This window comes from Eulemur rufifrons, chromosome 8 (assembly GCF_041146395.1).
Source record: "Eulemur rufifrons isolate Redbay chromosome 8, OSU_ERuf_1, whole genome shotgun sequence".
Taxonomy (NCBI): Eukaryota; Metazoa; Chordata; class Mammalia; order Primates; family Lemuridae; genus Eulemur; species Eulemur rufifrons.
Genome location: NC_090990.1, coordinates 991,757 through 1,003,975, shown reverse-complemented (window position 1 = coordinate 1,003,975; position 12,219 = coordinate 991,757). Strand labels below are relative to the sequence as shown.

Here is a 12,219-nt window from a genome sequence, read left to right as displayed (position 1 = left end):
CGGCTGCGGGCGGCGGCGGCGCGATGGCGGCGGCGGCCGTGTCGGAGGCCTGGCCGGAGCTGGAGCTGGCGGAGCGGGAGCGGCGGCGGGAGCTGCTGCTGACGGGGCCCGGGCTGGAGGAGCGGGTGCGGGCGGCCGGTGGGCGGCTGCCGCCGCGGCTCTTCACCCTGCCGCTGCTGCACTACCTGGAGGTGAGCGGCTGCGGGAGCCTGCGCGCGCCGGGGCCGGGCCTGGCGCAGGGCCTGCCGCAGCTGCACAGCCTCGTGCTCCGGTGCAACGCGCTGGGCCCCGGCCTGAGCCCCGAGCTCGGGCCGCTGCCCGCCCTGCGGGTGCTCGACCTGTCGGGCAACGCGCTGGAGGCGCTGCCGCCGGGCCAGGGCCTGGGTCCCGCCGAGCCGCCGGGCCTCCCGCAACTGCAGAGCCTCAACCTCAGCGGCAACCGGCTGCGCGAGCTGCCCGCCGACCTGGCGCGCTGCGCCCCACGCCTGCAGAGCCTCAACCTCACCGGCAATTGCCTGGACTCCTTCCCCGCCGCGTTCTTCAGCCCCGGCGCGCTGCCCCTGCTCAGCGAACTGGCGGCTGCTGACAACTGCCTCCGGGAACTCAGCCCCGACATCGCCCACCTGGCCTCGCTCAAGGTCAGCGGGGGCTGCCCGGGCGGGGCGGGATGGGGCTTGGAGTAGCCCGGGAGAGGGAACCCCTTTCGGGACTGAGCCGTCCCCGGTGACGCGCTGCGGGCACTGGGCCTGGGGAATTCCTGCTCTGCCAGAAGGAGCCAGCTCTAGTGGCATATCACCTCTAGCAGGTCGTCCTCGACTGTCTCTCCACCTGACCAGAGTCACGCACTGTGTGGTCTCTGAACTCCCACCGCATTCTGTTCGCACCTGGACTTCAGCCACGCTGGTTTATCACTGTTAGCAAACTGGGCTTGTCCCTCAGCTGCAGTGGTTCAAGAGCAGGGACCCCTGCCCATGTCTAATCGTTTGTATCTGATGTTTGTGAAATGACTGAGTCTTGGGGGTGGGTGCAAAGTTAAGGCACAAAGGTGTGAGATGGCAGGAATTCGCCTGATGCCACATGATGGGATTTCACATGTGGTATTTCACTTAACAACAGCTTTCCAAGGTAGGGATGGTTATTCCCGTTTGACAGAAAGCCCAAGGGCTGGACACGTGACTGGGGTTCTCTCTAGACTGCACTGTCTAGGGACTGGCACCTGCTCACCTCCTGTGTGATGCTCGTAATGCTCACCTGGCCCATAGCAGGCACCCACTGAATCTGTTGAGTAAGGGGTAGGGAGGCAAGTTGCACGGCAGAGCCACGACCTAAATCCAGTCTGGCATTCTCTCCTCCACAGCTTCCCTTCCATTCCATCCTTAGAAAGGCAGTCCTGCATTTCTTCTTCCTTCACTTTTCATCCTAGAGTCCATGCAGACATTTCTTCATAAGATGTTTATATACTTTAGCAGCTGATCTATTTATTTGCTGTAGAAGTTACTCTAAAGATATTGCAGCTTGTTTTACAAATACATCTATATAAAGGTATGTTTATATATATAAAAAGATGTGTGTGTGTGTGTGTGTACGTGTTTGTAATCAAGAGAAACAGACAAGCCCCTCTGCAGTGATGTGCTCGCTGGGGTCTCCTGGAAGAGCCTGTGGGGCAAGTCTCTGAGCTGCCTTGGTTCTCAGGGCTGTAGGCTAAGGCGTGACGTGATGGGCAACACTGTCTGCTCCACCTTCCCAACTGATAGATTTTTATTTTCCAGAATGTTGATGTACCAGGCATGTATCTTAACGTTATGCCTTACATCATCTTCAAATTCATAGATGTCTTAGAGTATTCAGTTTTTTAAAAAAGTAAGTTCTGCGTGGCTTTCTGTAGTACCCACCGAATAAAGGAGTCTTCTTGTGTCCAGAACAAGTCCATTCGAGTCAAAGAGTGAGTCCCAAGAGAGGAAGGAGGACAAGTTCCCTTTTCCCTGGGTAATTCTGTTCATAAGTTTGAGACTTCCAGCAGATTTCTTTCATATCAAGAGAACTGTTTTCTTGGGGGTGTCATGCAAGAGCTACTTGGAGTCCCTTGTTGGACTTGTCCTTTTGGGGGCTTTTTCTAAGGAATGGCTACCAGAACTGCAGCAACGTAGCTACACATGCTGCAGTTTCACATACAAAGGAGTTCTTTGATGTCTTTATTGGTTTGAGATTCTACAATATGCTGGTGACTGTTTTGGTTGTCATGGCTTCTTGACTGCCAAACTTTGAGGCTGAAAACCGTGGCTCTCCATTCTGGGTGGGCTCAGCTGGGTGGTTCGCTGCTCTTGTCATTGGTCACCTGTGTGGCTGCATTCGGCTGGCGTGGGCTTGCTGGGGTGGCTGCCCTTGTCTGCATGTCTGGGGACCGCTCCCTCCCCAGGTCCTCAGCACAGAAGCAGCAGCTGCCAGGCCTTCTTCAGGCTCAGAACTGGAACTAGCCTCCTGCCACATCGCCACATTCCATTGGTTGAATAAGCACAAACCCAAGTTCAGGTTCTGGGAGGCATTGTACGAGGATATGGACACCAGGCGGCCCGGCTCTTGAGAAGCTAACGCCACATGCGCTTCTCTGGGGTGCTATGACCCTGGAATGAAAAGTACAGAACTTCCAAAACAAGCAGCCTGGCCCGGACCCTCCCAAAATAACAGCACAGAGGCAGCTTCTGCTTGTCAGTCGCCTCCCCACAGGGAAGGGAAGTGCCTTGGCCCAACTCTTTACTCCCCAGGGAGCTGCCAGCTGGCCTAGGCTAGGACCATGTGGCCCGAAGGTTCCTGACACCCTCCCAGCCCGGCTGCTCAGGACCGGGCTGCGGAAGAGGTGGCCACTGCCTGTCCTTCAGCTCCCGGTGAGCCCCGCCTGCTGGTGCCCCTGGCTTCGTCGCACCCTCTCTGGGCAAGACCCGAGGAACGCAAGTGGACCTTCTCCCCATATCTGGGTTCTGTGGCCCGCTGGGCTCAGCTGCCAGGGCTGTGGTGAGTCGAGGATGGGGGCACATCACGTCACTCCTGCCTGCACTTAAGTGCTGGTCACCCAGGCCTGTGGTGCTGTGCATGAGGGAAGCACAGGACAGATGTGCCCCAGATGTCTGAAGTGCATGGGACAGCACCTTCGTTAGTGAAGAGCCCCTCCCCCGTAAGGTCCTGGGGGAACGGCCAGTGGCTGTTGGTCATCAAGGCTCATGGAGGGCCTCCTGCGGCCATCAGGCTCCAGACCCATCAGAGAAACTCAGCTTTGAGTGTGAAACTTCTAGTCCTGTCACCTGAAAAGTTAGAGTGAAAGAATCATCCCCCGATTTTCTGATTTTCTCAGTTGCTGCCAGAGGGGGCGGGGCCCACTCAGGTACCTGGCAGGGTCCAGGCTCCCGCAGCAGCCAGGACCTGGGCCACCGTCGCCTGGAACTAGGACAGCTCTTTATGCCCCTCCCAAGGGGAGCAGGTCCCATGCCAGAGTAACATTCCCAGAAGGCAGTTTGTGTCCCTGGCCAGAGGCAGACAAGCCCCACGTGGCCTGTGTGTTCCTGTGGGACAGCACCCGCCCAGGGGCTGCGGTTTACCTGGCCAGGCGCCTGGAGGCCCTCAGTGGGGTTCCTTCTCCGTGAGCGTCCTTGCCCACATCCCTGGGGGCCCTTCTCTCCTGCACAATTTAAAACTGTACCCCCATTTCACCCTTTCTGGGTGACTCCTGTGGCTTCATTCCACACTGCAGCTCCACTCTGGTTCCCAGCACTGGGCTAAGCTCGGACTCCCGTCAGTGGAGCCTCCACCGTCTGTGGCTTTGCACCCCAGACCCAGGTCTCTGTGCCTCCCTGCCCTTCCCTGTGTCCCCACAGGCCTCCAGGCTCCACTGCCCAGGCTCTGAAAGGCCCTTTCCTTGACGGTCCTTGTCCCTGAAAGAAGCCCACTTGGCCCTTCTCGGGGAACCTTTCTGAACAGGTCGCTGACTTGAAGCTGCCCCAGCCTCTGCTGCTTTCCAGGCCTGAGATGACGTGCCGGGACGGTGGAGGCAGGAACACCCCCCTGGCCGGGGTTTCACCTAGTAATGAGGCTTCACCCCAGTGGAGCTCTCGGGCCTGTTGACCAGAGTCCCTTGGGGCAGCCAGAAGCCTGCAGAGCTGGCAGGTGGACAGCTGTGGACAGCCCACTCTGCTCGGATCTCTCACCTGGACTTCAGGTGGCTCTCGGGCCACCATGCCATGCTGCTGGGCTGGTGGCCCCGGCTGGTCCCACCCTGCAGCTGTGTAGCCCAGACTTGTTCTGACGCGCTGGAGTCAGGGCTCTGAGAGGGCAGGGAGCACTGGGAGCGATACAGATCGTGATGCTGTGCGAGGCCACCCAGATTCCCGGGGCCACCGGGCCCTGCCTTGTGCCTGGCAGGATTCGGGGGGAGGCCTGGGCTGAGGCCACCCATCCGCCCAATCCACCCCTCCCTCCCCCGCAACCCGTCCCGGCTGGAAGGCACAAAGTGGTGACAGTTCTGTTGGGTTGGTCTGAGCCACCGGCCCTTCCTCCTCTCCTGCAGGGCACTGCTCCCTCCTTCACGCTGCTCCTGTCTGCCTTTGACGGCGTCTCCTCTCTTCCTGAGTCTCTGCTCTCCCTTTGGGGGCTCTGAGCAGCCTGATCGCTTGAGCCAGAGGATTCCGACATGTTCCTCTCTGGTCTCCTCCACTTGGGGCTTGACAGTCCCACCGCACTTGTCCTCGTACCAGCCCAAGCAAATGGGGTCTTCTGAGTCATCAGACCCCCCCGCCCCCGCCCTTTCTGTTCAGAGTTAAATCCACCCCCAGCCCCGCCTCTCTCCTCCATCCCAGTGTGACCAGGAGTCGCCGGCCACACAGACTAAGTGTGAGCGCTGGATTCGAGGCGGCCCATGTGGTGTCACCTTGTCTCGGGGCAGGGCACGGTGCCCACACTGCCAGAGACCACCCTCGGGCTCTCCCAGAGGGTTGGGGCTTAGCATTGCCCAGCAGGGCCAGCAGCGGCTTCCCAGTAGCCCCAGAGGAACATGGGAAACGTGTGCTCGTGCTGCCTAACTTGGGCTGAGGCTGCTGCTGGGACAGTCACCTGGGCCTGGGCACCAGGTCAGGGAACAGCAGGGGTGGCCGGGCCTCCTTTCTACCTCCCCTGGGGGTGCGGAGGGCGGGGAGCCTGGTGCTGTCGTGAGCGGCCCTCCCGCCCTGCCCAGGCCCGGAAGGACGTCCTGTGAACGCGGAAGGTGCTGCTTTGCGGCCCGTGTCATCCCAGGGATGCCACCTGCACGCTTTGCCGGGTCCGATCGGTAACGGCGGCAGAAGGCGCTTTCTCATGGGCCACAGGGCTTCCTGGCGTGCAGGGTGGTGGCCCCGGCCCTTTCCTGGGTGAGAGGAAGAGCTGAGCTGCCGTCGCCACTGAAGCCAAGTCACGTTTTCCTGCCCACATGACATGTGAGAGCTCCGCACATTTGCTGGTGACTTCGTGCTTCAGTGTGAGGAAGAGTGATGCTGTTTGGAGATTTTGCTGTTTTCCTTCTTTTAATTAATAGCTTGTTTAATTTTTAAAAAAATCTTATCACTGTTTTGGGATCCTGTTTCCCGCCTGAAGCAGTACTGACTTGCTCCTGAGGTGAGATCACGTTTTATAACCAGACATCCCTATCCCTTGTCCCCTCTTTCTCTAACCTAATGACCGGTAGAAAGGTTGCTGTGGCCAGCCCGATTTGCAGTCACACTACAGGCATGAGGTGTTTGAGTCAGAAAGCGACTTCGCAGAGGTTGTGGTCGTGTTGCTGACTCCTTCCCACTGCAGGAGCTCCCTGGACAGTGACGTCCTTGCCAGGCCCAGAGTTGAGAGAAGTCACAGGTGCACAGTGTCACAGCCTCGGGCTCTTTTCCCAGAGTCCGGGTCGTCTGAGGAGTCCTTGGTTTCTATTCGCAGACGTTGGACCTCTCCAATAACCAGTTAAGCGAAATCCCAGCCGAGCTGGCCGACTGCCCCAAGCTCAAGGAGATCAACTTCCGGGGGAACAAGCTGCGGGACAAGCGGCTGGAGAAGATGCTGGGCGGCTGCCAGACCCGGTCCATCCTGGAGTACCTGCGCGCCGGGGGCCGGGGCTGCGGGAAGGGCCGGGGCCGGGACGGCGCCGAGAAGGACGAGAGCCGCAGGAAGAGGCGAGAGAGGAAGCCCAGACGGGACGGCGGCGAGGGGGCTGAGCAGGAGGCGGGAGACGTGGGCCGGCTGCTGCTCAGGGTCCTGCACGTCTCAGAAAACCCGGCACCCCTGACGGTCAGGGTGAGCCCCGAGGTCAGGGACGTGCGACCCTACATCGTGGGGGCCGTCGTGCGGGGCATGGACCTGCAGCCCGGAAACGCGCTCAAGCGGTTCCTCGCCGCGCAGGTGGGTGCGTGGGGTCCCCAGAGGGGGTGAGGGTGTGGCGGGCCGCCAGTGGGATGCCTCCGGCTGGCGTGTCCCAGGGAGAGGCCTGGATCTCGGGGCTCAGCGGGGTGTCCACGTGCCTCAGTTCCTCACTTCGAAACGGGAACGGTGGGGTGTTGGTGAGGAAGGATCAAGGCGGGATCCACCCCACTGGCCCAGGAGGCCGCATGGCCCCGTCCTCAGTCCACGGCAGGGGCTCGGGAAGCGGGTGACGGCCATGGAGCGCACCCTCCGCCTCGTCACACACCTCTGCCTGCCCCGCCCTCTGCTCCGCCAGGGGCATCGTTTATAGCTCATCCTAGTTTCTGAAGACACCTTTATTGCTGCTGAAAATCGGTGTTGCTCAGGTTTTCTGATGTTTTGGCAGATTTTCTGAGTTCCGCAAATAAATATACATTCGGTTTTATGTAAAATAGTATTAAAATCATCAACTCTTACCAGCACATTCTTACATGAATGGTTTAGTTTCTGTTTAGGTTTTGGCCAGGCTACCTTCCCAGTCTGCTGTGTTTCTTTTCACAGAAAAAGCAGAGCTTTGCACAGGGGGAGGGGAGCCCCCGGTGTGCCCGGCCGAGGCAGCCCAGCCTCGTGGAAGCCTGTGCTGCTGTCTGCGGAGCCCTTGCAGTTTGGGGAGGGAGCAAACAGGCACCACGCCAGGGTTTTAGAACTTAAAAACTAGCATTTTGGGAAAAAACATGCTAGGGGGATTTTTCTTTTTAAATCTTATATTTATTCAGTGTTAAATTTTAGTTCAAGATGGGCTCTTTGAAATCTGAAGTATTGTGTTCTAGAATGAGAGAGATTCTGCTGTCAAACAGATAGCTCTCTGACGACAAGTCCACAAATAAAAACTTGTTTGGCCAGGCCAGGAGTCAGGGGAAGAGCCGTTCTGTAAAGGCAAGTGACAAGATTGGGTGGCAGTGTGGAGAGGCCTGAGGACCAGAGGGTCCCCGGCTGTGCAGGCCTGGGTGAGGGTCTAAGGCGGACACCTGGCCGTGGTTCGGGGCAAACGAAAGCTTTGCTTGTCTTTGCTTTTGTGTTTTAGACCAAGCTCCACGAAGATCTGTGTGAGAAGCGGACAGCAGCTACCATGGCAACCCACGACCTCCATGCGGTCAGAGGGCCCCTGCTGTACGGAGCCCGGCCCCCCCAGGACCTCAAGGTGCCACAGCACTTGCCTTAGTGTCTCTCCAGAGACACATATGCTGGTGACTGAGCCAAGCATTTTAAAGTAAACTCTGACACTGCTGCTTGCGAAGACATGAAACGAAATAGTACAACAGGCCGTGTCTGCAGTTGCTTTGAAAGCAATTGCGTGACTCACAGTATTCAGCAAAGCAAGTGGTAATTTGAAAGGGGTCTCCTTCGTTTGCGCACTAACTTTTAACCAAAAGTTTTGGTTTATATCCCACTTGCAAAACCCCTACTGTGGGGTTAACTTTAGCATGAGTTGCTGCGTCGTGGTGCCGTCCCTGGGTGTTGAATTCTGCACAGTGCACCCGCGTCCCTGGGTGGTGGAGGGTCCCCTGCCAGCCTGTCTCTCCTGAGATTGGACAGACCCTTGGAGACACAGCTGTGCCTCAGCCGCTGGTTTAGGGTTAAGCTCAGCTTCAGAACTATTGGAGTGTTTGGACATGAGGTCCCCACTGGGCCTCTGAAGACACGGCCTGCATATGGCTTCTTGTCACGTGGTCACGTGGGGTGAGGTGGTCAGCCCCTCCCTGTCGTAGAGATGAATAGACGGTTAGAGTTAGGACGGGTCAGTTCTGTGGTTGTGGTCCTAGTGGAATCTGTGGGTTTGTGCCCGATAGATCGTCCCCTTGGGGCGGAGAGAAGCCAAGGCCAAGGAGCTGGTGCGGCAGCTGCAGCTGGAGGCAGAGGAGCAGCGGAAGCAGAAGAGGAGGCAGAGTGTCTCGGGCCTGCACAGGTCGGTCTGGGCTGCTTTAGACACGGTGCTCGTCCGGGCCTGGTCGCTGCTTCTGTACAGACTCGGGCTTCGGAACACTGTTCTCTGAAGCATGTTAAGCGTGTGCCCTTGATGGCACACTTAATGTGTCCAAAGAACTTTTCATGTGTCCAGTGTAACCATGAGGTATGTTTATAGTTACGCCTTTAATTTGTATTTCTTTCCACACAGGTATCTTCACTTGCTGGATGGAAAAGAAAACTATCCTTGTCTTGTGGATGCGGATGGCGACGTGATTTCTTTCCCACCAATAACAAACAGCGAGAAGACAAAGGTGGGTTGGTGCGGTGAGCCTGCTGTGTCTTCTGGGCTGTTCCGGGCAGACGAACACAAGCGTCGCTTCCCTCGGCGAGTCCTGTTGAGTGTGGTGGGACGCGCAGACTGCAGGGGAGGCCGAGCCCTGGCTCCTCAGAGCGCTGCTCACCGTTCGTGGTCTGTGCTGTGCGGTAGCTGGGGGTGGCCGGGTGCACGGCATCCCAGTTTGTATCTCTCTTCAGGAAAGGGACACTCTTGGCTTCTACAAGACTGTTTTATAGATTTTTCTTCAGAATAAATGTTGCAGTTGCTGTTGTCTACTTTCAACAACTTTATTTTCTGAAATCTCTCTTTTTTTTAAGATTAAGAAAACAACTTCTGATTTGTTTCTGGAAGTGACAAGTGCTACGAGTCTGCAGATCTGCAAAGATGTCATGGACGCCCTCATCCTGGTGAGCAAGCCCCTCCTCTCCTCCTGGGCACGCGGCCGTCTGCTCCGTGTCTTCCCGCCGGTCGGCACGGCTGGGCCGCCGCCTGCTTGTTGCACTGGGTTACACACGTCTTCCTTGGGTGACCTCTCCTCCCTAGGTTAAAAAAGATATTTTCCTTTACAGAAAATGGCAGAAATGAACAAATTTACTTTAGAAAATAAAGAGGAAGGATCACTGTCAGATACCGAAGCTGACGCAGTTTCTGGACAACTTGTGGATCCCAAAACGAATCCAGCTGCGGGGAAGGACGGGCAGTCACTGCTGGTGGTGGAGCAGGTCCGGGTGGTGGACCTGGAGGGCAGCCTGAGGGTGGTGTACCCCTCCAAGGCCGACCTGGCCACCGCCGCCCCCCACGTGACCGTCGTCCGCTGACGACCAGGACGCGCTCGGCCCAGCAGGTCCCCCTGTGTCGTGCCTGTTTCACAGAGGTTTCTACGTGGTGACACCATCATCGTTTTCACCTCCGTGTTCTTTAAGGTGTATGTATTCTTTGTTGTGTTTTTCCAGATGATTCTGCTGTAAGTGATGCTATGTTGTCATTATGGTACCAAACTGATTTTACCATTTTTCATGAAATTATCCAAATATCAGAACTAACTGTTCAAACTGTTCTGCGTGTAGACACACGACAAATAACTCTACTGCAGGAAAGACACTGGACAGTCATGCGCCGCGTAGCGATGTGCCAGTCCACGATGGACCACCCGCCCGAGGGTGGCCTGTAGGTGGCGATGGAGCGTGCTGTGTATGCAAACCCGACGGGTGGCCCTCGACGCTGGCACCGCAGACCAAGCAAGGGATGTGGTCGATAGTCAGTAATGGTGCTGGGGCATTCGGTTTTCCATGTGAAAAATCATAAAAATACACATACCGTCGGGTTTGTATAAGTACACGCTCTGGTGTTCACAGAACCATGAACGTTTCTGAGAACATTTCCGCATCACGCGACGCACGACTGTAATTGGTCTGACTATCCGGTCACGAATTGGGAAGCTGACTGCCGTGTACGTTCTTAAACTGCACAATCCTTTTTCTATGATGTAGCATCTTTTTAAATCATATTGTGCCAGTCTGGAGCTTGGAAATGTGCAAGGACATTGTGTTTTCCAGCTTGCAGTGATCATAATCTTTCTACAGAAACAGGTTTTTTTAATGTGACTTTAGACTTGGCAGAATTGCTTTTCTCAAAATTGCTGTTGGAATGCTGTCGCGGGGGCAGAGACGTTTCCACCCTCCAGGCAGGCGGCCCTCAGGTCTGAAGGCCGTAGCAGGACTTCACCCGGTGCCGTGGGGCTGCACGGAGGTGGGGACTGTCGGGAAGTTTACTGCTTTGCACGGTAGCACCAGTGACAGACAGAGCCCCACCTCTAGGTGGGCGTGCAGGTTGGTAAGCTGTCAGCGGTTGTCAGCCAGCCGAGGGACAGTGGCAGTCCCGTAGGACATGTAGGTTTTCAAGCCAAAAATCATAGTGTACACATGCCAAAGGAGTGGTTCTTCAGCATTTTATATTCTAGACATTTCCAGTTTTGCGTGTCTCCAGTCACAGACCACCTGTGTCTTTGCATGTCTCGCGTGTGTGCCGGAGCACACGCCACACCCTCCCTGGAGGCAGAGTGCGCTTGGGTCCTGAGGACCCGGCCAGCCACAGAGGAGGTGGCCTTCAGTGCCTCACTGCCTTAGATCCGATCTGGCTGCCGCGTGAGAAACTGCCTCTCCCGCTCTTGTTTGTTAATGATACCATTCGTCCTCTGTTCAGTGGTCTTTGACCTAAAAGGATAATTTCTGTGTTCTGTAGAAATGACCGAGATTTTTTGGAGCATTTGCAAGAGCTCAGACCAGAGAGGCCGGGGGTCCCAGGCGCTGGGCAAACTGACAGTGCGCGATGGTTTGTCCAGAGCCTGTGAGACACAGGTGGGGCCGCCTTGAGACCCCACCCGTCGCAGGGTCACTGCCAGGCCTTCCGTCAGTCCCGCTGGGGGCGCTGCTGAGCTCCGCACCGGGCCAGGCTGCAGCGGGTGCGCCCGATGACGGCTTTGCTCTCTGTGGTGTTGTCCCCAAACCCACGCCGTGTCTGCACGTGTTGGTGGCCCTGGCTTGTCATTTCCTGACACTCTGTTGGGCAGTCAAGGCTGCCGATGCTGCAGCTGGACAGGGGTCTGCCTGCCGGAGGCTGAGGCAGTGTCCCCAGGCCAGGACTCTGCCTGAGCTCGGGGCCTGGGGGCCACAGACAGTGGCTCCGGGGGTCACTCTGGGCTGTGCGGAGGGTCGCCCTTTCTCTGCATGGCCCAGCACGGGAGGGTGAGAGGCCCTCCTGGCGCCCCGGGACTGAGGGCTCAGCGGCCTTGTTGCAACAGATGTCACCTCACTGATGGGGATAAAGCTGCCATTTCCTGCCATGCTCGTTCCTGATGCAGCGTTTACGTGTTTGATTTCGGAGACGTATTTAACTTACAGCAGAAACCGCTTGGAGGTTCTTTTTCTTTGCCCATCTGACTCGCTAATAAAAACATTTAATAATATCTCAGCTCCTTGCCCAGTGGGTCCTTTCCCACCACCGTTTCCAGAGGTCATTGCTGGCAGTGTCATAAAAATGCATTCTAGCCCAGTGGTGGTTTGCAGGTGGGGAAACTGAGGGCAGGGTCTGGGCAGTATTGCCCATGCGCCCGCTGCCCCTGCTCAGATCTTGCCAGCAGGACTCGAGGCACCTAACTGTGGTCACAGAAGCCCGTGTCCTCGCCCACCCCTGCCTGCAGCACAGGGGACGCTCCACCTGATGGCACCTGCAGAGGAGCCTGGGCACCCAGCCCGTCCCCGCAGATCCTCCTGGGAGAAGAGGCCGGGTGGCCACTTGGCAGGGTCCTGTCCCATCTTCTCCCAACCCTGTGAGTTGTGACGGTGTCCAGTCCCAGTGTCCAGCCCCAGGGTGGTGGGGTCGGAGCCACTGCCGCCACCCTGGCCGCACCAGGGTCTGGATGGGGCCTGGGGTCACTCGTGGAGGCGGCTCCAGTGGAGGCTCTGGGCAGCCTGAGTGCCCGGCGATGAGCCTCCCCCACAGGGGCGGTA

The 12,219-nt window shown here is 57.4% G+C and overlaps 1 protein-coding gene across 1 annotated transcript; it reads left to right on the top strand.

Moving 5' to 3' along the window:
• The first annotated feature begins 3 nt into the window (after nucleotides 1-3).
• LRRC47 (leucine rich repeat containing 47) lies at nucleotides 4-11,674 on the top strand. Its single transcript, XM_069479269.1, has 7 exons — nucleotides 4-638; nucleotides 5,947-6,405; nucleotides 7,490-7,606; nucleotides 8,256-8,371; nucleotides 8,582-8,684; nucleotides 9,028-9,117; nucleotides 9,280-11,674. Exons 1-7 carry the CDS (start codon nucleotides 24-26, stop codon nucleotides 9,526-9,528), a joined length of 1,749 nt encoding a protein of 582 aa, XP_069335370.1. The 5' UTR covers nucleotides 4-23; the 3' UTR covers nucleotides 9,529-11,674.
• Nucleotides 11,675-12,219: the final 545 nt, after the last annotated feature.

Bases quoted from the DNA above. Each gene is read 5' to 3' on its own strand.
- LRRC47 (XM_069479269.1), top strand. From the start codon at position 24: ATGGCGGCGGCGGCCGTGTCGGAGGCCTGGCCGGAGCTGGAGCTGGCG. The intron at 7,607-8,255 runs GTGCCACAGCAC...TGTGCCCGATAG, and splicing joins GGCCCCCCCAGGACCTCAAG to ATCGTCCCCTTGGGGCGGAG. The intron at 8,685-9,027 runs GTGGGTTGGTGC...CTTTTTTTTAAG, and splicing joins CAAACAGCGAGAAGACAAAG to ATTAAGAAAACAACTTCTGA.